The following is a 25,399-nucleotide window of genomic DNA, read 5'->3' as shown; positions in this document are numbered from 1 at the left end:
TTTCTTCCATTTTGCTTCAATATTTATGCTGGAATTTAACCTTCTCAGGTATCCATGAGCACTCCCCTTCCCATTTAGCACAATCTAGGTATCCTACTGTTATGACACTGTTGAGATGTTCCACTTTTGTTGTGTTTCCTGAGAGCTTCAATTTTTCGTGTTGTCAGTCTGGAGGCTTGTGTGTGGACGTGTACAAATGCAACAAATGTTTTAAACTCCAAGTGGAACACAATTGCTTGAAAAACTATTTAATTCTAAGTCCCAAGTACAGGTAATATGATGGGACCCAACCCTGATATTTAATAGAGATAACAGTAAATGTTGCCTTGAGTTTCACTAAGTAGAGAACCTGCAGCCTCACGGCAGCTAAAAGCAGGCAGACCCTCCCACAGATCTTTCTGGGAAGAAGCTTTACAAAGGATTACAAAGGCGGAGCATGTTGACAGGAGATCTTTTGGTCCATAACTAGGTTAGATGCAAAAAAATATAATGCTAGATAAATAGAAATTATAATAAATAATGAATAAAATAAATGCATAGGTATAGCTAAATACTAAACAAACAGGTAAATAGTAAATAATAATAAATTGACAGATAACTAATAATAAATTAAAATCAAGTAAACAATAAACAGACAAATAGCAAACAAATAATATGAAATAAAATAAATGGCAGTCATTACAGCATCTTTCTTAGGTGTTTTTCTTAATAAATCTTAAAGCTTCAAAATGAACTACATTGTACTGCATCTGCAGGAAGTTTATTCCATTCATTAACTACACGGTTGGTGAAGTTGTTTCTACCCACTTCTATATTAAATCTATTTCCTGACAGTTTGAAACCATTATTTCTTGTCAGATTCTCATTCAATGTGAAAATTTTGTCCCTTTTGATGTCAATTCCCTTTAGAATCTTAAAGACCTGTATCAAGTCACCTCTGAGTCTACGCTTTTTCAGATTCATATGTTTTAGTCGATTTTCATATGATTTATTTTTCATATTTGGAATCAGTTTTGTGGCTCACCTTTGTACTTTTTCCAATCTGTCAATGTCTTTAATGAGATTTGGTGACCATACTGAAACAGCATATTCCAAATTTGCTGTATTGGTTTGGGACCATTTCTCTTTTACTAGCAGAAAGTGATAGGAGGAGAGCATTTGTCAGTTGTCAACTCCCTATATGAGAAAAGGTACAAGAAGTACAGCTGAAGTTGATAAACTGCACCTTATAGTGGAGGTGAGGAGAGTGACAGGTTTTGAAAATGGGCAGCTCTGCTATCCATCTTGCAGGACCATCACAAGCAGGTACCTGTCATTGATCCCTTTACTGATTTATAGGATAGATATAAGGTTGATCCAAATTTATTAAGTAAATTTATTTACTTGTTTCTTTTATAGGCGTGACATAGACAAAATGGAAAAAGCAAAGTCTTACAGGGATGCACTGAAGAGGGTCACTCTTGGCCGAGATTCGTTACCATCCATCTGTTTCTACACTTTCCTAAATTCTCAGGGAAGGTAAGTGTCTTATTTTGCATTATTCTGAGAAGATAAGATAGGATGGCCATTACTTATTAAAACAATGGGGGGAAACAATTCCAGCTGTCAGTTCCTGTTATGGAAGAGGCATGCCTTGCTGCAAGATATTTGACATGAGTAATGTGATGGAGTAATTGGGGTGGAACAATGTTGATTTAGGAAAGGTAGAGGATATAAGGATCACATTTTTCTTGTAGTCAGGCAGCTATACAAGAAGATGCTAGTTAGAGTTTTATGTTTTCTTGTAGCCTCTTGGAATATGTCTTTTGTTGACCTTCTGAATGGCTGTTGATGTCTGATCTACTGCTCTGTATGAGTAAAAGTGACAGGTTTAAGGATTTATTGATAAAGTATAGTATTGAACAATGTGGTTGAGTGAAAATACTGTACAATATACTCAGGTACACAGTAATCATGCTACCTGTTTTACTTTTCTGTGCCTTTATTACCCCCTGGATCTGTTTATTACTTCACAGTTTACCTTAACCCAGCCTCCTCCATTCTATGCTACATGTGACCCTTAACTTAAAACTATCCACCTCTTCAAGCCTCTCTCCTTTAAGACTTGCCTCTAACTCATTGCCACCCTCACCCAATGTACCTCATCACCTTTACATTTACCTACATTTACTTCAAAATTTCTCCTATCACATACCTTACCAAACTCTGTCACTACCTCAGACCTCCTCTAACCTAGCCACAAGAGCAGTATCATCAGCAAACAACACCTGGCCCACCTCCCACTTCTCTCAACTCTTGCTAACCATCTCCAATTCCCTGCCTATCAACTTAGCATTTATCTCCTGTATCACCTCATTGAACAACCACAGTAACATAACAGTGCCCTATTGCAACCTCACTTTCACCTCAAACTATTCACTCTCACCATTCCCAACCCTAAAATAACTTCTATTACTTTTTTTAAGTTTTTGACTACCCTGAACATCTTTTCCCCCAATCTACAATGTCTCCCACAACGCTTTCCTGTTGACCCCATCTTAAGCTCTCTCCAGATTCTTAGAAGCCCAAAAATTATCCTTATCTTTTGCCAAGAATTTCCTGCATGTATGTCTTACCACAACAATTTAATTCATGTACTTTATACTTTTCCAGAAGCCACACTATCAATCCCCAATTACTCCCTATTCTCCTAATCCTCTCAGTTAACACTTTTCTATATACCTTTCTAACTACTCAACAAATTGATCCCTCTAAACCTACTATTTACTAAAAAGTTTCTTCCTCTTATATGGGAGGTAGCCAGCCAGCCAAGGCAAACTGCATTCATATTTGTCTCTGTTTCCTTTTTAAAGTGAAACTATACAAGCATTATCCAGTGCTCTGGCATACCCCTCTCTTAAGTACACATTAAGCAACCTCACTAGCCAATCCACTGTAACTGTTCCTCCCTTTGTCAGAAACTGCACATGACACCCATCTAAATCTGGTTCCTTACCTGCTCATATCACTTTCAATTCACTTTGTACCTCATCTTTTCCTATATCCCTGTCAATTTCCTTTCCCATCATAGTCATTTTCCTAGTTCCTACTAACACAATCAGTCCATCCCCAACCTCCCCCACATTCAACAATTCTCTTGAATATTATACCAATCTCCTTACTGCCTTTACTTCCATTAACATCCGTCCATTTGTACCCTTTATCTTTTCCTCTCTACCCCTTTCTTCATTTCCTTCAAAAACATCTTTTTATTCCTTTCCAAATTTTCGGGTGAATACCAACCCCACAGATCTCTCTGGGAAGAAACTTTGAACTGTTTTCAGTGTTGTGTTGTTGTGGGACTGTTTCTTTGCCCCTGGCTTAAAATCATGGGGAGAGGGGGCAGGTGTTGGTTTTCAGCTCTAGTTATACAGAGAACTGGAAGAAATACAATTGAAGTTCATAGAGAGAGATCTTGGCCCCAGTCCAGGGATCTAGTGTCATCCCTTTATGGCTGCTCCTCATGATGAAGGTGACAATGTTGATGGGTTTTGAAAATGGGCAGTTCCACAGTCCATTTTGTAGAACCACATCCAAGCCCCATGGCAATAGATTGATTAATAGAACCCTTAATGTGTCTTTATCAGTTATATGAATGTATTTTGTGTTTTCAGGAGTCCAACCCAACCCCCTAAAAAATCTAGTAATTTTAGTGATTTTTGGTCCACTGCCATTTGGAGGCAGGAATGAGTGGTGAGTGACTGTGTATAGATGATACTGTTATGCAAAGAAGGGAGGGGTGGGGGATGGGGAGGTAGGGGGTGCTTGTGTGTGAATGATATTTTGACACAGCCCAAAGGGATTTCTCCCCATCTTCTCTTTTTCTGCATGAGGGGGATAGAGAGGAGGGGTCACTGACTTAAGTGAAGCAGCCTTGCTGTGGATGTAGTGTGTCTTACTACATTGCTTCTGATCCAGGGCAGTGGCCAGGATACAGGGATGACCCATCATCCATGAAGAGCTAAGATGAGAGGGGGTAAAAGGTGGTGGATAGGCATGGAGTGGATGGAATTAGGTATTTGCATTTGGCTTGGCTACCTTCCTTATGAGAGGGAAAAATCTCTTGGCGTATAGATAGATAAGAGCATGTAAGGCACCTAGGTTAGATGAATGTCATGTGGAGTGTCTGAAAAAGGGAGGTACACTGATGTTGGACTGGATGGTGAGGTTGTTTAATGTTTGTCTAGAAGAGGGTAGAGTGCCAGAGGACTGGAGGAGTGCCTGTATAGTTTTGTTTTACAAGGGAAGAAGGGACAAGTGTGAGTATAGTAGTTTCACAGGGGATCAGTTTGTTGAGAGTAGTTGGGAAGGCTTATAAGAGGGTTTTGATTGAGAGGATTAGGAGAGGAACAGAGAGAGTAATTGGTGAGGAACAGTGTGGTTTAGGACAGGTAGAAGTTGCATGAATCAGATTTTTGTGGTAAGGCAGATATGTGAGCATGCTTTAGCAAAAGGTAAGGATGTTTTTTGGGGCCTTTATTGATTTGAAAAAGGCTTATAACAGGGTAGACAGGAAGGCACTCTTTGAAGTATTGCAGATATATGGGATAGTAGGAAAGCTGGAGTATGTGGGGATGAAAAGGGTGGAAGTGGATTTATGCCTTTGACTTTGGCTTCCTCCTTTGTAAGGAGGAAAAGGCCCTTGTATTTACTTAGTATTTACCTAGTTGTATCGTATGGGAAGGGAAGCTGTGCTCGTGGTGTCCTGTCTCTGTATCTCGGTGTCTAAATTATTCTTAAATTCTTGTGGTTTTTGAACACACTATCCTTTCTTCCAGTTAGTTCCATACATCCATCACTCTTGGGAAAGCTATTCTTTTTCAGGTCTCTTTTATAACCGTCTTTTTTTAGCTTCCTTCCTTGGTACATGTATGTATGTATGTAACATAATTTTTTCCTAATAATGCATGGACCTCTTAGTTACCCAGTTGCAGTTAATTTTACATTATGTGGGGTTTAGATGATTGGAAGGGATACCTCTATAACCTAAGGAAGATTTCCGACAAAGAATTATGATGCAATTCTAATTTGGTGTGAACTTCTCAGTATTACAGCCTCAGATATTTCTGATGACTCTAGTCTTCTTGCATATGGCACAGCTGACTCAGTCATTAGAGTTCAGAGCATAACACCAGCTAAGCTAAGGACAATGAAGTCAGCAGAACAACTAAATGACATTGACAAGGATGCAGGTTGGAACCAGATTTTTTGTATCATTTTCTATATATATTTTATATTCTCTTAATATCTAAAAATTTGAGTATATATCTGATGTTTTCAAGACACTGATCAACTGTTAGGTGAAAGCATTTTAATACAATAATACCTATGATATATTTTTATTTCTATTTCACATAGATGATGTTCTTGCCCGGATGATGGATGAAAGAACTGCTGAACCTACTAGAACTCTTCCAGGTCACACAGGACCAGTTTTTGCCTGTTCATTTAGCCCAGATAGAAACCTTTTGCTTTCATCATCAGAAGATGGCACAAGTTAGTAACTATTTGTCCTTTAGTTTCATTACCAACTCTATAATCATGTATTCTTTTTACCACTTCGATACAAGTCAAATATTTGCGCCCACATTAGCTGTCTGACGTACAATGGTGCATCACAATACGCGTATTATAAAATATAAAGTTACAGCTGTTATACCCATTCTCTTTTACCCAGAATGTTTGTAACCACTGAAAAAGTGATCAAACCTGTTCACAGAATAAGAAGATAATTCAGCTACAACTACATATGTATACCAAAGGCATTTTCCCCTTTATAAGGGAGGTAGCCAAAAAACAAAGGCATGAAACCACTCCCACGCATTCCATTGCTAACATACTCCACTCCCCTCTACCTTCTTCCCTCTCTCTTATCTTAGCGCCTCCTGGATGATGGGTCATCCCTGCATCTTGACCACTGCCCTGGGTCAGAAGCAGTGTTGCAAGACATAGCACATCCATAGGAAGGGAATGGAAATCCTAGATAGAGATGATTTATTAAAGTGGGACAACAGAAAAACAAGAGGACATAAAAAGAAACTCAAAAAGGATAATAGAAGAGATCTGAAAAAGAATAGCTTACCACAAAGTGGTGGATACCTGGAATAAATTAGATAAGGCAACAGTGTGTGCAAACACTATTTAAGAATTTAAGAACAAACTTGATGCTGAAAGACACAAAGACTTCGAGCATAGCTCCCTACCTTAGGTAAATACATTCAAACTCCTCTCTTCCTCTCTTATGTTCCATGTTTCTTCTCTGTACAGTGCTGTCAGCACAATCATTCCTTCATACAATTTCCTCTTAGCATCCATTCCCAAATGTTTATTTCTCATTACACTTTTTAATCCCCCAAGGTATTTACTCGCTTCTCTCAATCTACATTCTGCCTCCTCCACTCCTCCCTTTCCTGCCACATTCACACCTAAGTATCTAAAGCTATCTATTACTTCCAGTCTCTCTCAACCCCTACAGTGTCAGTGGCATACATTGTATGCTGCAAATTAAAAAATTCGCCAAAAATAGCCATTACGTTGAGGGTCAAACCTGTGGTAATGACCAAATGGGTGATGAATGGGATGGGTGCATGCCTTGACTAGCTACCTCCATTTCAAGGGGAAAGAGGCCTTTGGTATATAGATAGATTTTATGGTAGAAGTTTATAGGTATGTAAGATATTTAGATATTATAGAAATTAGTTTCAGCAACTCATAAATTGTTTGACATCTTTACAGTTCGTTTATGGAGCTTGCAGACTTGGACGTGTTTGGTTTTGTACCGTGGCCATGTCTTCTCAGTATGGGATGTAAAGTTTTCCCCTCATGGTTACTACTTTGCATCAGGGGGACATGATCGCACAGCTCGACTTTGGGCAACAGATCACCCTCAGCCTTTGCGGATATTGACAGGGCACTTTTCAGATGTTGATGTAAGTTAAATTCAAGACATTCCTTATTTTATAACCACTTTATTATTGTATTGGGACTGCCATGTAGCACCTGTGAATGGATGCCCCCACTGGTCTGGATAAGAACAGAAGCTGGAGGCTCGAAAGAGTCACAGCGATCATTAAACAACTCAAGATTCTCTATCAAACCATAGAGCAGCTCACCTATCCCAAATTCCACAAGGAGGATAACTTCTTCAGGATACTTCTTCAGATTAGGCCCAGAAACTCACTCTAATCACCCTTCCCCTTATCTCGAACTATTTCCCCTCCTTTATACCTTTTCTCCCTTTCTCTATCTATCTATATACCAAGGGCCTACCCCTCATAAGGGAGGTAGCTAATCAAGGCACCCACCCCCACCCAATTCCACTCACATCCATCACATATTTGTTTTCCACTTATCTCAGCTTCTTTAGGATGAAGGATCATCCCCATCTCCTGCCCTCTGCCCAGGTCAGAATCAACAAACTATGTACACACACCCATCAAATGCAGCACACACCACACTTGGTTCTACTTCTTATGCACTATTTAGACCAGTACACAAAAACTGGAGCTGCATGTATTGTCAAATACAGGCACCCAAAAAAACACACCAGCATCAAAATGGTGATGTGATTGCTTGCATAGGTATGCATATATGTGTATATATATATATTCCCTTCTGTGAGTGGGACTAAAATTTTGATAATTTTCCTTGTATTGTTTGCAGGTAGTGCAGTTTCATCCCAACAGCAATTATATAGCTTCAGGCTCAAGTGATCGTAGTGTTCGTGTATGGGATTGTACCAATGGCAGTTGTGTGCGTGTACTAACAGGTCATAAGGTTTGTATTTTAATGATTTTGTTCTAGGAAGTTGTAGTTTTTGTATGGTTGCATATAGAAATATCTATCTAGGGCCTCTTCCCTCTTATAAGGGAGGTAGTCACGGCACACACCCATTGTTTCCATCTCATCTTAGCTCCTCATGGATGAAGGGCCATCCGTGTCTCCTGCCCACTGCGTGGGTCAGAAGCAATTCAGCAAGACAGTGTTACGAATCTCGCTCACACATCTGACTTGTAACACATTTAGAGTGAATGAAATGAGTTCCCAAGACCCCATGTCTTTGGGATATCTCAAATAAAAGTTGCAAGGCTTTCTGACTCGTAACACATAGTAAAAGTGAATGGGTGAATGAGTTCCCAAGACCCCATGTCTTTGGGTAACTTAAAGAAATTACAAGGCCGCCATTCACTTTTTGGTATAGTGAAAAAAGTGAAAAAAACACAGTTGGAAAGTTTAACACTATTCATTAAAGTTAATAGGATTACATGAAGGATTACAATCACCGAACATACAAATGAGTAAATAAGTATCAAAACAGAAGATTCCCGCTCAAAAACTTTTAACAGGGGTGAAAGAAAATATAATTAGTGAATTAATACCAATGAAAACACTGTCTAGGTCTCGCACGTCACTACCATAGACAATTACGCAACACTACATGAAACACTAGCCGAGTTAATTATCTTGCGACTAATACAGGGGGAGTACAGAGGACTTACTTCAGCTGACGACCTCTCCGAGGCGACACACCTCTACATGGCACGCACTTCCCCTAAACTGACTCTCTGACACGCCCAATTGCGTCTATGGAGATTGAACCTGATCGGTCAAGTTAACTAAAACGTTCTGCGCCGCTCTAGGCTGTGTACGCAAAACGAAGAACAAACACTTCATTGTATAGGGTTCCTTCCCACACATCCTCAGTACTCATTCTGTAATCGGACACCCACGTAATCACAAGCGACGCCTTATTCCAACCTTACAAATATGGGAATACATGTGACAACAGTACATTCACAGCAGGCATTACCACAATTATTTCAGCAAAGAAGATTATCACTACACTTATTTGCTAAATATTAACACATGAAATGGTGTTGAAATTATAGTTTATATATATATACATGATGTGGTTTAATGTCACAAACTCCCCCCTATTGGAAGGCTAGGACAGTGCCTCTCACAGAGGACTTTGTAGCACTGGATTTATTGAACCATGCCCTTGGTTCAACTTTGCCGTTGGCAGGATTCAAATTGCCATCCCCTCAACCTTCGCTGCAAGTAACGACTCCCTAACCTGCTCAGCCATAATTTCAACGTCTGTTTCATGTGCTAATGTTAACTAAAAAAGTATAAAGATAATCTTTTTTGGTGAAATAATAGTGATACATACATATACACAGGGCTTTTTCCCCCTTAAAAAGGAGGTAGCCAAATGTCAGAACTTTGCACCTCAGTAGGAGTTGGCTAAATGTCAATTGCAATAGATACATATAAACAATTCAGCTTACTCCGGCAGCTTCACTGGCCTACGAGGGTCCTGCATAATTTAGTTGATTTTGTGTGGGTACTTCCCTCTGTATAGCAGTGTCTATGTTAGATGTCGGAGAACAAAGGCCAAATCTAACAAGTTTAAATTACAATCTAATAATTAGTAATCAGTCACTCACACCAATAATTAATGAATACATTTATATATATATATATATATATATACACACGGAGTTAAACACGACAGCATTTTGGCACTGGTTAATCTTCTTACTGAGATTTTCAATTTTCCTCACAGTAGGTCTCATTTCAGGAGGGTGGGCAAATACAAGCCTTCCAAATTCTTCCATATTTAATTTAACGTTTCGACTTCAGGGAGTCATCTTCAGAATGGTTACAAGAGAAAAGTCACAATTTTCAAAGCTACATGATTCACAATTGACAATGGTGTACAGACAACATGGGTTTAAATATGGGCCGCTTGGGAACGGTGCATGGTTTGTGGTCCGTTACGTAGCCGGACACTACGTCTTGGAAGGGAAGGGGGAGGAGGAGGGGGAGGAGGAGGGAGAGGGGGGGGAGTCAGGTAAGGTAGGTCTTCTCGCTGGGTCACCACGCTGGTCATGTGGGGGTTGGTGAGGTGTAGGAGGGGGAGGGGGAGAGGAAGGAGGTGGGTGTTGCTGTTGTTGGGCTGCAAATCTCGTGGAAGAATTAAATAGCGGGATGGCGGAAATCATATTACATTGAATATTAATAATTGGAGCTCTCTCCCTAATGTGGATGGCTTCAAGCATTTTTAGTTCCTTAATTTTGGCACAGTGTGCAACTATCCTAGTGTTATCCACGATTGTCTTCCTATCGATTAAAGCCTGGTGGTATTGGAGGTGGTGTTGTTTAATTGCTCCTTGTTGTAAATGTAGGGACAACCGTCTACTCAGTTGGCATGTCGTGAACCCAATGTATGAAGAATTACGAGGTGCGCAGCCCCCAGTTTTACAGCGATATTCATAAATGACATTGGTTCTCGATAATATGCCGCCATTGCCAGACAGATTGTTTTTCACAACAAGGGAGCAGGTACGGGGGTTGTCATAGAATATGATAACTTTTAAGTTATCGTAATCACCTATTGGCTTACAATTTCTATGTATGATGTCTTTCATGTGTTTCTCATCATGGCGGTACGAACTACAATAAATATTCTGGTAAAATACGGTAACGGTCTTGGCTTGGTCCGGTGTATTCACAGCAACTTTACGTTCTAGCAAATCCTTAGTTACACTATCAAAGTCTTGATTAGAATAACCGTTATTTACTAGCATCTGGCGCAGGTAAGTATATATATATATACATACATACATACATATACCAAGGCTTTTTCCCCCTTACAAGGGAGGTAACCAAAAAGGAAAAGGCATAAAATCATTCCCACCCATTCCATCCCTAAATACACTCCACACCCCTCCTCCCTCCCTCTTATCTTAGCACCTCCTGGATGACGGGTCATCCCTGCACCTTGTCCACTGCCCTGGGTCAGTAGCAGTGTTGCAAGACACAGCACATCCACAGCAAGGCCACTTCATTAAATCGGCGACCCCCCCTCTCCGTCCCCCCATGTGTAAAGGAGAAGACGGGGAGAAATCGGGCTGCGTCAAATTTTGCTCACACATATACAACCATATACAACCATCTCAACCATATACAATCATTCTTGATTCACCCCTGTCTTCTGTCCTCTCCCGTCCTCCCTCCACAGACATTCCCCTCTTCCCCAAAGCCCCTTTTACCCCAACCATCCATCTCATCCTAGGTCGTCCCTTCATGTTCACATCTGCCCTCCATACCTCTTTTACTAGTCTTTCTTCACTCATTCTTTCCATGTGTCCAAACCATCCTAAAACTCTTTCATCAACACTATCTCCCAACTCCCTTTCCACCCCTGTTCTCCTCCTCAACTCCTCATTTCTCACTCTATCCACCCTAGTAACCCCCATCATACTTCTCAGACACCTCATATCAAACACATTCAAACTCCTTCTCTCTTCCTCTCTTATGTTCCATGTTTCTGCCCCATACAATGCTGTTGGCACAATCACTCCTTCATACAGTCTTCTCTTAGCATCCATTCCCAAATGTCTATTCCTCATTACACTCTTTAAACCACCAAGGCATTTACTCGCTTCTCTCAATCTACATTCTACCTCCACCTTCACTCCACCTTTTCCTGCCACATTTGCACCCAAGTATCTAAAAACCATCCACTTCCTCCAGTCGCTCTCCCTTAATGCTCACTTCCAGACTACTGCCACTTTCACCCCTTGTACATCTCATCAACTTACTTTTACCACATTTATCTTCAGCTTTCTTCTATCACACACTCTCCCAAACTCTGTCACCAACTTCCTCAATCCCTCCTCCGACCCTGCCACAAGCGCAGTGTCGTCTGCAAACAACAGCTGGCTCACCTCCCACTTTTCTCCATTTTCTTCACCCATCTCCAATCCCTGACCCACTACCCTTGCATTTACCTCTCACACTACCCCATCCATGTATAAGTTGAACAGCCAGGGTGACATAACGCATCCCTGACGAAGTCCCACCTTTACCTCAAACCACTCACTCTCTCCATTTCTAATCTCTCATAAAAACTCTTGACAGCTCCTAGAAGCTTTCCTCCCATCCCATATATCTGCATAACCTCCCACAGTGCCTTTCTGTCTACCCTATCATAAACCTTTTCCAGATCCATAAAAGCCCAAAAAACATCCTTCCCTTTTCCTATAGCTTATATATATATATATATTCACACACATACACATAACTAACCATCAATCTCACTCACATCAATAATAAGTAATACATACATATACCAAGGCTTTTTCCCCCTTACAAGGGAGGTTGCCAAAAAGGAAAAGGCATAAAATCATTCCCACCCATTCCATTCCTGAAGAAATTAGTAATACAATTATATATTCACACACATACATATAACTAACCATCAATCTCACAACGAGTTTAGATCTCGAGGTCACACGACTGCTTAGGGCAGCGAAATCTCATCGGCGGGTGATAGCAACCGGCACTTCACAATGTCCACGATGTTCAAATGTTCACAGCCATCACAACTGTCACAGAATACACTGTCTTAACTCTGGCAGATACAGCTGTTGTGAAAGTCAATGATTCATAAACTTCTTCTAGAAGAAGCATCCATCATATTCCGAATATGCACAGGCATCTATCACTAGATGGTGGGGGGGGATTCACTCGCCAAGTCGAACGATCAAGCGAAGTGACTGGTCCAGCCTGCAGCTCCTCGACGACCGTACTTCTTCCATTGGTCCAAGCTCAACCAGACGATTGGATGCAGAACGAAGTCGCGATGGTGATACAGTGATACGCCGTCTAGACTCTATTTTAGCTCCAGCAGCCCCGACTTCCACCAGTTCTGTCTGTCGACTGTTTCATTGTGGTCCTTCTCTCTTCCTCTACCCTTCGTGCTTTGGTGCTTCCGAATTTCAAATTTTCAGAGTTTGAAGCTTTAGAGTTTGTAAGTCGGGATTTGAAGCTTCAGAGTTTCGAACTTCAATTACGCAAGTCGGTAATACTCTTCCAAACCACTTCGTTCCCTCCAATTGTAATCAATTAACTAATCAGCTGTTTATGTCTATATACAATTCTGCCAAAATTTTGTGAGTCACGAGTGATCTGTGACACCGAACTCAATGGCATAAATCCACTGCCACCCATTTCATCCCCACTGTTATGCATGCAGTAGAAATGCTTTGGGGGGACATTTGAATCGCTTTTATTGTGACGTTAGGCATACATGGAGCGCTACATATACATACACACGGTAAGACAGACAGTTCTAGACTGGTTTGGGGCTCGCTGCACAGAGCGAGAGAGGCCATGCCTCACACACATATGAATGAGGACTTGTTAGCCATAAGAAAGAGTCTTTGTAGGAAGCGTCACTGGCAGTCGGGCATTCTACAACACTGCGGCACTCTGCTTATATTCAATGCTAGAGCACCTTATAGCACTACACCACACCTCCCCCCCCCCCCTCTATGCTCACATGACCATTTCTCAATATATGTTTTAATCTCCCAAGGCATTTACTTGCTTTTCTCAATCTACAATTTACCTCCACACCTGTCTTTGCTGCCACATCCAACCTCAAGTACTTAAAGCTATCCACTTCCTCCAGCCTCTCTTCTTTAAGACTTACTTCCAAATTACTGCCATCCTCTCCCCTTGTACATCTCATCAACTTGCATTTACCCATATTTACCTTCAACTTTCTCCTATCGCATACCTTCCCAAACTCTGTCACTAACTCTCTTAATCCTCCCTCTGATCCTGCCAGAAGCAGTGTCGTCAGCAAACAACGACTGGCTCACTTACTGTTCTCTATTTTCTTTAACCATCCCCAATCCCCTGCCCATTACCCTTGCATTTACCTCCTGCACCACCCCATCCATGTACACATTGTTCTTTCTGGTGGTGCTTTGCTTTCTTGTTAAGTTACTCCAAAACTTATTGAATAAGGTTTGTGAGAAGTGAGATGATGGAGTGACCCTCTTTGAATCTGTTTGTCTGAGATAGTCTTTTTTTTCTGTAGTCTGTTTTCCCATCAGTTCAGATGTGATGGGTAGTGATAAGAGACATAATAATACATATACCAAAGGAGACATAGTAATACATATACCAAAGGCTTTTTCCCCCTTACAAGGGAGGTAGCCAAAAAACAAAGGCATAAACTTCACTCCCACTCATTCCATCCCCACATACTCCACCCCCTCCCTCCCTCTTATAAATTTATATATATAAATATAAAGATTTCTCTGGAGAGAGTCACTGGACCATAATCTGCATTATGGTCCAGTGACTCTCTCCAGAGAAATCTTTGGGAGGGTGTGAGGACCATTACTGGTAACTTTAGGTCTGGAAGTTTTCAGACACTATAAGTCAAAACAAAAGTTATTTTTGATCTGTACCCCATGCTTGATTATTGTTTCAGGGTGTGATTCATACTTTGGCCTTCTCTCCATGTGGACGTTATTTAGCATCAGCAGGCTGTGACCAACGAATTCTTATTTGGGATTTGGCCCATGGACACCTTGTAGCAGAAATGTGTGGACATACAGCCACCATCTATACTGTCAGCTTTTCTCGTGACTCAAACATCTTAGCATCAGGTAGGTCAAGGAAATATTTTCATGAAATGTACTGGTTTTCCTGATAAAACAAACCAAATTGTTTTAGTATCAAGATAAAATATCTTGGAATGTAGTTACACTATTGTTTAGAACATGTGATTCTGAGGGAATAAGTATATAGTTTATCAATTTATTGCCCCAGATCTGTCTTGTAGGAGACCCACAGCTGCCATGCAACTAGCAGTATCCACCAAATTTGCTCATGAGTCACTCAAGGAAAAAATATTGTTATTGTCTGGATATGACTAGGATGGAGCAGTGGAAGATGTGTTTGGTGCCTTCTGTGTGACAGTTGTACACAGTTGTACTATATTAGAAAATGATGGTGATGGGAGAGGAAAATGGAGGAGAAATAAGAAAAGATGAGGTGCAAGTAGCTCTGAAAATTATGAGAACAGGTAAGGCTCCTGGATTAGATGGGTGTCATGTGGAGTGTTTGAAGAAGGGAGGTACAGTAATAGTGGATTGGCTAGTGAGGTTGTTTAATGTGTGTCTAAGGGAGGGTAGAGTGCTGGAGGACTGGAGAAGTGCCTGTATAGTTCTGCTTTACAAGGGAAAAGGGGACAAATGTGAGTGTAGTAGTTTCAGAGGGATCAGTTTGTTGAGTGTAGTTGGGAAAGCTTATGGGAGGGTTTTTATTGAGAGGATTAGGAGAGGAACAGAAGGAGTAATTGGTGAGGAACAATGTGGGCTTAGAAAAAGTAGGAGTTGCGCGGATAAGATTTTTGTGGTAAGGTAGATATGTGCGAAAGCATTGGGAAAAGTTTTTTTTTTTTTTATGGATTTGGAAAAGGCTTGTGATAGGGTAGTCAAGGCACTGTGGGAGGTTTTGAAGATATATGGGATTAGGGGAAAGCTGTTAAGAGCAGTCAAGAGTTTTATGAGAGTAGCAGGAGCCTGTGTTAGAATGGGAGATGGAGAGAGCCAGTGGTAGTAGATTACATCAGGGCTGTCATGTTGCAATGGTTGTTCAATGTGTACAGGGACAGGGTGGTGCAGGAGGTAATGGGCAGGGGACTGGAGATTGTTAAAAGAAAATTGAGAAAAGGGGGAGATGAGCCAGTTGTTGTTTGCTGATGACACTGTGCTTGTGGCAGAGTCAGAGGAGGGATTAAGGAAGTTAGTGACAGAGTAACTATAAAGAAGGCCTGAATAAAATTAATGAAAATTTTCAAGTGTTTAGGAGTAAACATTAATGAAAAATGTGATATGAAAATAGACATTACAAAGAGAATTCATAGCTACACTAACAACTTAAGATTTTAAGATTCCAAGGCCAGTGGTAACCTATGGCTCAGAATCTTGGACATTGACAAAACTAAAGAGTAAACTCCAAGAAATGTTGGTATCCAGGAGGAACTCGATGTAGAATCAATTATAATGTTTGTGGAGAAAAATCAACTGAGGTGGTATGGACATATGATGAGGATGGACATCGAAAGATATCCACCACAGTATTACTAGTGGACACTGGGAGGATATAGACTGGTGGGAAGACCCAAGAAGAGATGGAGAGATGGAATCAGAAAAGTGATAGAAAGACGAGGGGAGAACATGAGGGCAATTGAAGATGAAGAGAGATACAGAGATTGTCCCTGATGGAGAAACTTCATGGGGCATCACAACAGACTGGGCAACCACCCTACCTGGAGTATGGTGAGAGAGGTGAGAGTGAGTGATAGAGTGTGGGAAGGTTTGTGATAGGAGAAAGTTGAAGGTAAAGGTGGGTAAAAACAAGGTGATGAGATGCACAAGGATAGAGGATGGCAGTGAGTTGGAAGTAAGTTGGAAGTGGATAGCTTTAGGTATTTGGAGTCACATATGGCAGGAGAGGGAGGAATGGAGGTGGAGGTAAATTGTAGATTGAGAGAAGCAAGTAAATGCCTTGGAGGATTAAAAAGTGTTATGAGAAATAGGCAACTGGGAATGGATGCAAAGAAAAGATTGTATGAAAGGATGATTGGGCTGACAACATTGTATAAGGCAGAGACTTGGAATTTAAAAGAGGCAGATGAAATGTCTGAGAAGTATGGCAGGCATTACATGGTTGGGTAGAGTGAGAAACAAGGTGAGGAAGAGAGCAGGAATGAAAAAGGAGATGGCATATTGGGCTGATGAAAGATTATTTGGATGGTTTGGACACATGGAAAGAATGAATGAGGAAAGATTGGTAAAAGAATTTTGGAAAGCACAGGTGGAGAGAGTGAACTTGAGGGGATGACTGAGGATGAGATGGAGTGAATAGGGCATTGAGCAAGAGAGGAATGCCAGTGGAGCAAGGGAGAAGCCAGGAGATAGGGATGTGTGGAAAATGACTGTGTATGGATGATACTGTTATGCAAGGAATGGAGGGGTGGGTTAAGGAGTGCTTATGTGTGAATGATATTTTGATGGAGCCCAAAGGGATTTCTCCCCATCTTCTCTTTTTCAGCATGAGGGGACAGAGAGGGGGGGGTCGCCAATTAAATGAAGCAGCCTTACTGTGGATGCACCGTGTCTTGCTGCATTGTGTTTGACACAGGACAGCTGGCAGATGCAGGGATGACCCATCATCCATGAGGAGCTGAGATGGGAAGAGTGGAAAGGGTGGTGGATGGGAGTGAAATGGGTGGGAATAGGTATGTGCCTCTGACTTAGTTATGTCCCATATAAGGGAGAAAAGCTCTTCATATATAAATGTGAAAAACCTTTAGTCAACGCAATTTTATCACAGGGTATAGTGTCTCATTAACCAATACCATGTTTACATTAGTGAACCAATTTTCAGTTCAAAGCATCATTGATATTATGCTTCTAAGTCAATTGAATTATGATCCAACTGGGAATGGATGCAAAGAGGAGATTGTATGAAACATTTAAATGTTTTTGAGATGAAATGTCTCAGAAGTATGGTAGAAGTTACTAGGTTGGATAGAGTGAGAAATGAGGAGGTAAGGAGGAGAGCAGGAGTGGAAAAGGAGATGGCAGATAGGGCTGATGAAAGATTATTGGGATGGTTTGGACACATGGAAAGAATGAGTGATGAAAGATTAGTAAAAGTGTGGAGGGAATGAACTTGAGGGGACAACCAAGGATGAGATGGACAGATGGGGTGAAGGGGACATTGAGCAAGAGGGGAATGTCTGTTGAGCAAGGAAGGGAGAAGGCAGGAAATAGGAATGAGTGGAGAGTGACTGTGTATAGATAATACTGTTATGCAAGGAAGGGAAGGGCAGGAGATGGGGACAGGGTAGGGAATGATTATGTGTGAATGATATTTTGACACAGACTGAAGGGACCTCTCCCTGTTTTCTGTCTTTTTCTACATAAGGGGATGGAGATGGGGGAGGGTTGCTGATTGAGTGAAGTGGCCTTGCTGTGGATGTACTGTGTCTTGCTACATTGCCTATGACCCAGGGCAGGATACAAGGATGACCCATCATCCACGAGGAGCTAAGATGAGAGGAAGGAAGGTGTAGTGGAATGGGTGGGAGTAGTTACATGCCTTTGACTTTGCTACCTTCTTAATAAGGGTGAAAAAGCTCTTTGTATATAGATAGATAATAGATTTGAAGAGTTAAGTTTAGCTCAAGCTGATTTGAAGTATATATTCAAAATTCAACTTTTTTTTTTTTTTTTTTTTAAGGTGGATTGGACAACTGTGTGAAGCTTTGGGACTTCAGCAGAGTAATGGAGGACAACCATGATGATGATGTCAATGTCTCTCACAGTCCTGAGATGAAGCGGTCCAGCAGTGATCTCCTCCTTGCCTCCTTTCCTACCAAGAACACACCAGTTCTTTCCACACACTTTACAAGAAGAAATGTCTTGTTAGCAGGAGGACAGTTTGAAAGCTGAGAGGGTGAATGCAAAATTTCTTATTGTTGTTTGTTGTGATTATATTAATTTGTATTCTGTGTATGTGTATTTACCTAATTGTATTAATGTAATTGATAGTGATGATTTATGTTGATATGGTTGATATGATTGGAAGCTCGCTGGCTGAGCGGGTTAGGGCATCATTACTTGTGGCGAAGGTCGAGGTGAGGGCGGTTCAAATCCTGCCACCATCCTAAGTTGAACCAAGGGCATGGTTTATTAAATTCCATGCTACAAAGCCCTCTGTGTGGGGCACCGTCCTAGCCTCCTGATAGGGGGGACTATGTGACGTTAAACCATATCATCATGATTTATGTAAAAGGAGTTAAATTTTTGGGGTCCTGTCACCTCTCCAGTTATCATATTAAGATTTTTATTTATTCGTGGTTTTAGCATGGGTTGCACCAATTTATGATCTACTCCAGGAGTTGATGCATCCATATAGAAAACTGTTTTTTGATATACATATACATACACACACATGAGCTTCAGAACTATAAACATCTCTTCATTTGTGCTCTATGGAAGATAAAAATTCTCAATTGTACAAAGAAGGAGGCCTGGTTTGTATTGAATGGGAGGGGGAGTAATTGTGGTTGTCCATAATGAATTCTCTGCTGTGCTAGTTTGACTTAAGAGAAAATGCAAGAAAATAATGATAATTTTGAATTGAATGTTGACTCGATAGCAGAGACATCTAGAGGCACCATACCAAAGTACATTGTAAACAGACCAATCAAGACACTAGCGAGATATCGAATATATAATGAAGACTCCTTTTCTGGCTTTGGTAAGTATGAGAGAAGAAATTTGAGTTGAATCTTAGACATGGAAAGGGAAATGAGTGGGAGAATGAATTCATAGAACTAAGGAAAGAAATTGTAGAATTAATGGAATGTTTAGCCCAAGCTAACAACGAGATATCCGATCTAAAAAGAACAAACTCAGAACTAAGAACCGAACTCAAGGTAATGAAAAATTATATAATAGAGGTTAAGCGTGAAAATGAAAAGATGAAAACTGGACAAAACAATAGTGTGTGCAAAAACCATACATGAATTAAAGAGCAAACCAGACACTGCGAGATACAAAGGCAGGACGCCACAAGCGTAGCTCCCCTTCCTGTAAGATACAACTAGGTAAATACAACTATATATATATATACAGTAGAACCTCTACATACGAATTTAATTTGTTCCAGGACCTACTTCGTATGTTGAAATGGTCGTATGTTAAATCAAATATTCCCATAACAATACACTGTAATTCGTTTAATTCGTCCCACAGCCCAAAAACCAATGATAACTCCTTAATAAATACTGTACTGCAGATGATTACACATAGCAATAAAACAAATGCATTACTGTATATAAGAGAGATGTAAAAAAAAAAATCATTTATAAGGATCACTTATACAAACACCGCTCTCATGCTTTTCTATGATTTCTTGCTTTACTTCTAAGGAAAACATTACTTTCTTCCTTTTTTCACCACTGCTACCACTTGCACTAGCCTTCATGGGACCCATGATGATAAAATAAAAAAGGAAATGTGAAAAAGGAAGGTATTGAGCACTGTTATTTATGATCAGAACAAGGAGAACCACGTGACACGAAGGAGAGCTGTGAACTGACTGCCGTCTAGTGGGCTAACCATGAAACTGCGACACTACAAGAAACTTCGACGCCGTATACTGTATATGCGAAACTTTGACGATTTCGTATGTTGGAAATTACTTCGGGTGTAGAGTCAAATATTAGATCAAATTTTACATTGTATGTTGGAAAATTCGTATGTTTAGGCAATCGTAAGTAGAGGTTCTACTGTATATGTATATGAATACACACATATATATATATATATATATATATATATATGTATATATATATATATATTACATACGATAGCAGGACAGGACTCAGTAATGGATTTAAAGTGGACAAATCTAGGTTTAAGAAGGAAATAAGAAGAACTGGTTTACCAACAGAGTGGTTAATGAATGGAATAGACTTAGTAACCATGTAGTGAGCACTGAAACAGTTGCTTTATGGGAAGGTTAGGTAACTTTATGGATAGGGATGATAAGTGGCAATGGACTTGGAACTGCCTAGTATAGGCCTTATGGTCTCTTCCAGTTTTCTTCTTATGTTCTTATGGTTAATGATCAGTCTTATCATTATTCAGGGCTATGAGAGTGCCTTACTGAAAAACTTTGGTTATGCTGATTGGGGACCATTGCTCATGCCTTACTGAAAAACTTTGGTTATTCTGATTGGGGACCATTGCTCAGAGTAAATGACTTTCATAACTTTGTATTTACCTAATTGTAGTATACAGGAAAGGAGCATTCTTTATGGGATCCTGCTTCTTACTCTCCAATTTAGCATTTGTACATATTCATGTAATGTTCTAGCTTGGGCTATATTACCTAAGCTATTCCAGGTATTTATGCATTTGCATGGAAAATTGTATTTATTCACATCTTTTATATATTTAGTCTTTCTCAACTTACTCTCATGATCTCCTAAAGCCCTCCCATCCCAAATCGAGAGATATTTTCTGTCAATCTTTAATACCTGAATACTATAATAATATCACCTCTTTCTCTTCAATCTTTCAAAGTTGGTAGACCCAATGCTTTTAGTCTTTCCTCATATGGTTTATCTGCCAGGCTGGGGACCTGTTTGGTTACTGCCCTTTGTATTCTCTCAGTCTTACTTATATCCTTCACTCTGTGTGGGGACCACATTACTTACACTTATTCCAGTCTTGGATGGATCAGGGTTTGATGAGTTTTCATTGTCTCTTCATCCATATATTTAAGAGCCACTTTAATCTCCTGCAGATCCCACAATCCAGTTGATATGTCTATCAGATGACAGGTTGTCTTTTATCAACACTCGGTGCATCCATGAAAATTCCTTTGATGCAGCCCAAAGGGATTTCTCCTTTTTTTCTCTATTTTTCACATGAGGGGACAAGAAGGGAGGGTTGCCGTGTAAATGAATCGGCCCTGCTGTAAATGTACTGTATCTTGCTGCTTTGCTTCTGACCCAGGGAGTGGGCAGGAAACAGGGATGACCGTCATCCATGAGGAGCTAAGATGAGGGAGAACCATTGGGTGGTGGATGGGAGTGGAATGAGTAGAAGTGGGTTGCCTCGGCTGACTACCATCCTTATAAGGTGGAAGAGGTACTTGGTACATAGACCCATGTAAATAGAGAAACACACACTTTGGTTCAGCCACAGTATGTTCAACAGCTTTGTTGAACAGTACTGTAGTACAGTAAACTCTATTATTTGTGTTATTATTCAATGTATTTTATTATTTGGCTTCAAAAGTGTGTCCAGTTTAAAATAAAATCTGTCTTTGTATTAAATCAGCAAAAAATTAATGCAGCAAAATGGCCCATGTTTGTTATTCTGCCAGCTGGCAGGCCACAAGCCATTCCGGTAAACAGTATGATTTGCAAGAACCATCATATGACATCACACACTCCCAACACTCACATTGGCTGGCAAGAACTTCTTATTTGTTCCAGGGACATCCTGCACCTCTAGGCCACTTGGCATCAATTGCCCCTACAGCTACATAATTCAACACTTTTCATTATTTGTCAAGGTTTGGTTGCCATATGATGAATAATAGAGTCCATTGTATGTAGCATTTGATTTGAACCTGTCTATCTATATACCAAGGGCTTTTTCTCTCTTACAAGGGAGGTAGCGAAGTCAAAAGGCACGTACCCACACCCACTCATTCCACTCCCATCTATTCCACTCTCATCACCACCCTTTCATCTTAGGTCCTAATGGATCACAAGTCATCTCTGTTTCCTGCCCACTGCCTTGGGCAGAAGCAGTGCAGCAAGATAACACATTCATAGCACGGCCACTTCATTTAATTGGCAATCCCCCCCTCTCTGTCCCATCATGTAGAAAAACATAAGATATGGAGAAATCCATTTGGGCTGTATCAAAATATAATTCACACATAAACACTCCCTACTCCCTTCCCCAGTCCTTCAGCCCCTCCCTTTCTTGCATCATAGTATCATCTATGCACAACCATTTTTCACACACCCCAATATCCTGCCTTTTTCCTTCCTTGCTCAACAGACATTCCCCTCTTGCTCAATACCCCTTTTATCCCATCCATCAATCTCATCTTCAGTCATCCCCTCACGTTCACTTTATCCACATGTGCCTTCCACACCTCTTATACTAATCTTTCTTCACTCATTCTGTCCATGTGTCCAAACCATCCCAATACTCTCTCATCAGCCCTCTCTACCATCTCCTTTTCCATCCCTGCTGTCCTCCTCACGTCATTGTTTCTCATGTTATCCAACCTTGTAACCCTTACCATACTTATCAGACATTTCATTTCAAATACATTTCAACTTTTCCTCGCTGTCTTTCTTAAATTCAAAGACTCCCCCATGCAGTGCTGTCTGCACAATCACCCCTTCATATAATCTCATTGCATCCATTCCCAAATGCCTATTTCTCAGGACACTTTAATCCCCTAAGGCATGTACTTGCTTCACTCAATCTACAGTATACCTCCACCCATCCTTTCCTACTACATGCGACCCTAAATGCCTAAAACTATCCACTTCCTCCAACCTCTCTCCTTTGAACCTGCCAAATTTAAAAATAAGAAACAAAGCAATGTGGAGAGAACAAATTGTATGAAACATTAAAGAAACCATAAAAAGCAGAAAAATTAATGTTTAAAGAAATATAAAAAAGATTGTAAAATTAACTAAAAAAAGGTTGAATTTTTATTCAATGTGTAGAAAGGTTATACAGTACTAAAACAGTGGTGATACAATGATTATAACAACAATGAAGAAAAACAGTGGCAAAATATGACACAATAATGTCTAAAGAAAGATAAAAAGATTGCAAAATTAGCATAACAAATATATATATATATATATGTATATAGTGTGTGTGTGTGTAGAAAGATAATACAATACTAAGTAGTGATAGCAATAATGAACGAAGAAAATATTAGTAAAATATGACTTAAATATTATTATAATACCATTACACTTTTTTCTTTTTTATATATATGACCAGATCACTTTACAGCAGGTCAGTGTTATGTTGATGATGACCTGTACTAGAAGTCAATCATTTTAAACACCTAAAATTAGCCTGAACCTAATTTAATAATGCAACACACAAATAATAAAAAACATTTATGATTATGAGAAATCTGTGATTTTTGTGAATCCACAAAAGTGGAAACTGTGAATGTCAGAGGTGGGGTGTACTTGGCTAAAACTGTTGGCATTTGCCATCTTCAAATACTGTCCAGGATGGTTATCACACAGATTTGCATGGCACAAGTTTAGAAATCACTACTGAGTCACTTTGCCAGCCTAAACAGTGTTGATGTAAAAAGAAAAGAAAAGAGATGACTGTAGGTAATTTTCAAGATGGCAGTATCACCACACTGCTGAAATACAATAATGTGATAGTGACCAATTCTCATTGAAAACCATCATAAAATTAGTTGTTATGCCAGATTTTGTACTGTAAATGCAATATTTATAAAATAAAAGTGGAAAATGTATTCAACCTTCAACATCTTGATCTTAACCTTCAATTCAGTTATTTCCTTCCCAATTCAGTCTAATTCAATGTTCTTATGGACTGAAAGTAATGGGAAGTTTTTTGTTTGCATGGATTAATGAAAAATAATTGGTGATAGTGTTTCAGAAACAGTTTTCAAGTATGATTTTATGTGTGCATTATGGTACATGTTTAAATGTTCAATATTTTTAATTTCGATATTTGGGCTGGATAGGTGTCATGCTGAGTGAAGAATGGATGTACTGTACAGTAATAGTGGACTGGCCAGTGAGGTTGTTTAATGTGTGTCTGAGGGAAGGTAGAGTATCGGAGGACTGGAGGAGTGCCTGTATAATTCTACTTTTCAAGGGAAAAAGGGACCAATGTGATTGTAGTAATTTTAGAAGGATAATTTTCTTGAATGTAGTTGGGAATGCAAATGAGAGGGTTTTAATTGAGAGGATTAGGAGAGGAACAGTGGGCTTAAGAAAGGTATGGGTTGTGTGGATCAGATTTTTGTGGTAAGGCAGATATTTGAGACATTATTGATAGGAAAGGATGTTTTTTAGGCCTCTATGGATTTGGAAAAGGCTTCTGACAGGGTAGATATATGGGATTTGGGGAAACCTGTTAAGGGCAGTCAAGAGTTCTTACAAGAGTAGTAGAGCCCATGTTAGAATTGGAAATGGAGAGAGCAAATGATTTAAGGTAAAAGTGTGGCTGTCAGAAATGTGTTATGTCACCATGGCTGTTCAATATGTATATGGATGGGGTGGTGCAGGAGGTAAATGCAAGGGTAATGGTCAGGGGATTGGAGATGGTTAAAGAAAATGGAGAAAAGTGGGAGGTGAGCCAGTTGTTGTTTGCTGATGACACTGTGCTTGTGGCAGGATCAGAGGGGGGATTAAGGCAGTGACAGAGTTAGGGAAGGTTTGCAATAGAAGAAAGTTGAAAGTAAATGTGATGAGATGCACAAAGGGAGAGGATGGCAGAGAATTGGAAGTCTTAAAGGAGAGAGGCTAGGGGAGGTAGATAGTTTTAGGTATTTAGGGTCACATGTGGCAGGGAGGACTGGAAGTGGAGGTAAATTGTAGATTGAGAGAAGCAAGTAAATGCCTTGGGGGATTAAAAAAAAGTATATTGAGAAATAGGCATCTGAGAATTGATGCAGAGGAGATATGAAGGGATTGTGCTAATGGCATTTTACAGGGTAGACTTGGAATGTAAGAGAAGCAGAAAGTTAAAGTTCAAATTTGAGATAAAACTTTCAATTATAAAATATTTGTTTATAATTTCAGCCATTTCTATATCTATATATTCTTCATTCCCTTGACATGGTTTCACTTTCTCTTGTTTACCATTCGCATACCTGTTTAAATTGGTCTTTGCATTTGTCTTTTATGTCTTTTTCATAGTTTCTC

General features: G+C 40.0%; 1 protein-coding gene across 1 annotated transcript in view; it reads left to right on the top strand.

The window, feature by feature from the left end:
* Nucleotides 1-25,399, top strand: part of LOC143029546 (transcription initiation factor TFIID subunit 5-like) — a 76,955-nt gene that overhangs the window by 43,591 nt on the left and 7,965 nt on the right. The window contains exons 6-12 of the mRNA XM_076192206.1: nucleotides 1,399-1,518; nucleotides 5,086-5,231; nucleotides 5,398-5,535; nucleotides 6,775-6,968; nucleotides 7,702-7,815; nucleotides 14,336-14,513; nucleotides 18,160-18,375. Coding sequence (XP_076048321.1) covers nucleotides 1,399-1,518; nucleotides 5,086-5,231; nucleotides 5,398-5,535; nucleotides 6,775-6,968; nucleotides 7,702-7,815; nucleotides 14,336-14,513; nucleotides 18,160-18,371 — 1,102 coding nt within the window. The 3' untranslated portion in view covers nucleotides 18,372-18,375. The remainder of the gene's footprint in view (nucleotides 1-1,398; nucleotides 1,519-5,085; nucleotides 5,232-5,397; nucleotides 5,536-6,774; nucleotides 6,969-7,701; nucleotides 7,816-14,335; nucleotides 14,514-18,159; nucleotides 18,376-25,399) is intronic.

Source organism: Oratosquilla oratoria, chromosome 11, assembly GCF_046742065.1.
Source record: "Oratosquilla oratoria isolate Oo_2021 chromosome 11, ASM4674206v1, whole genome shotgun sequence".
NCBI classification, from domain to species: domain Eukaryota; kingdom Metazoa; phylum Arthropoda; class Malacostraca; order Stomatopoda; family Squillidae; genus Oratosquilla; species Oratosquilla oratoria.
This window is presented reverse-complemented; position numbering and strand designations above follow the sequence as displayed.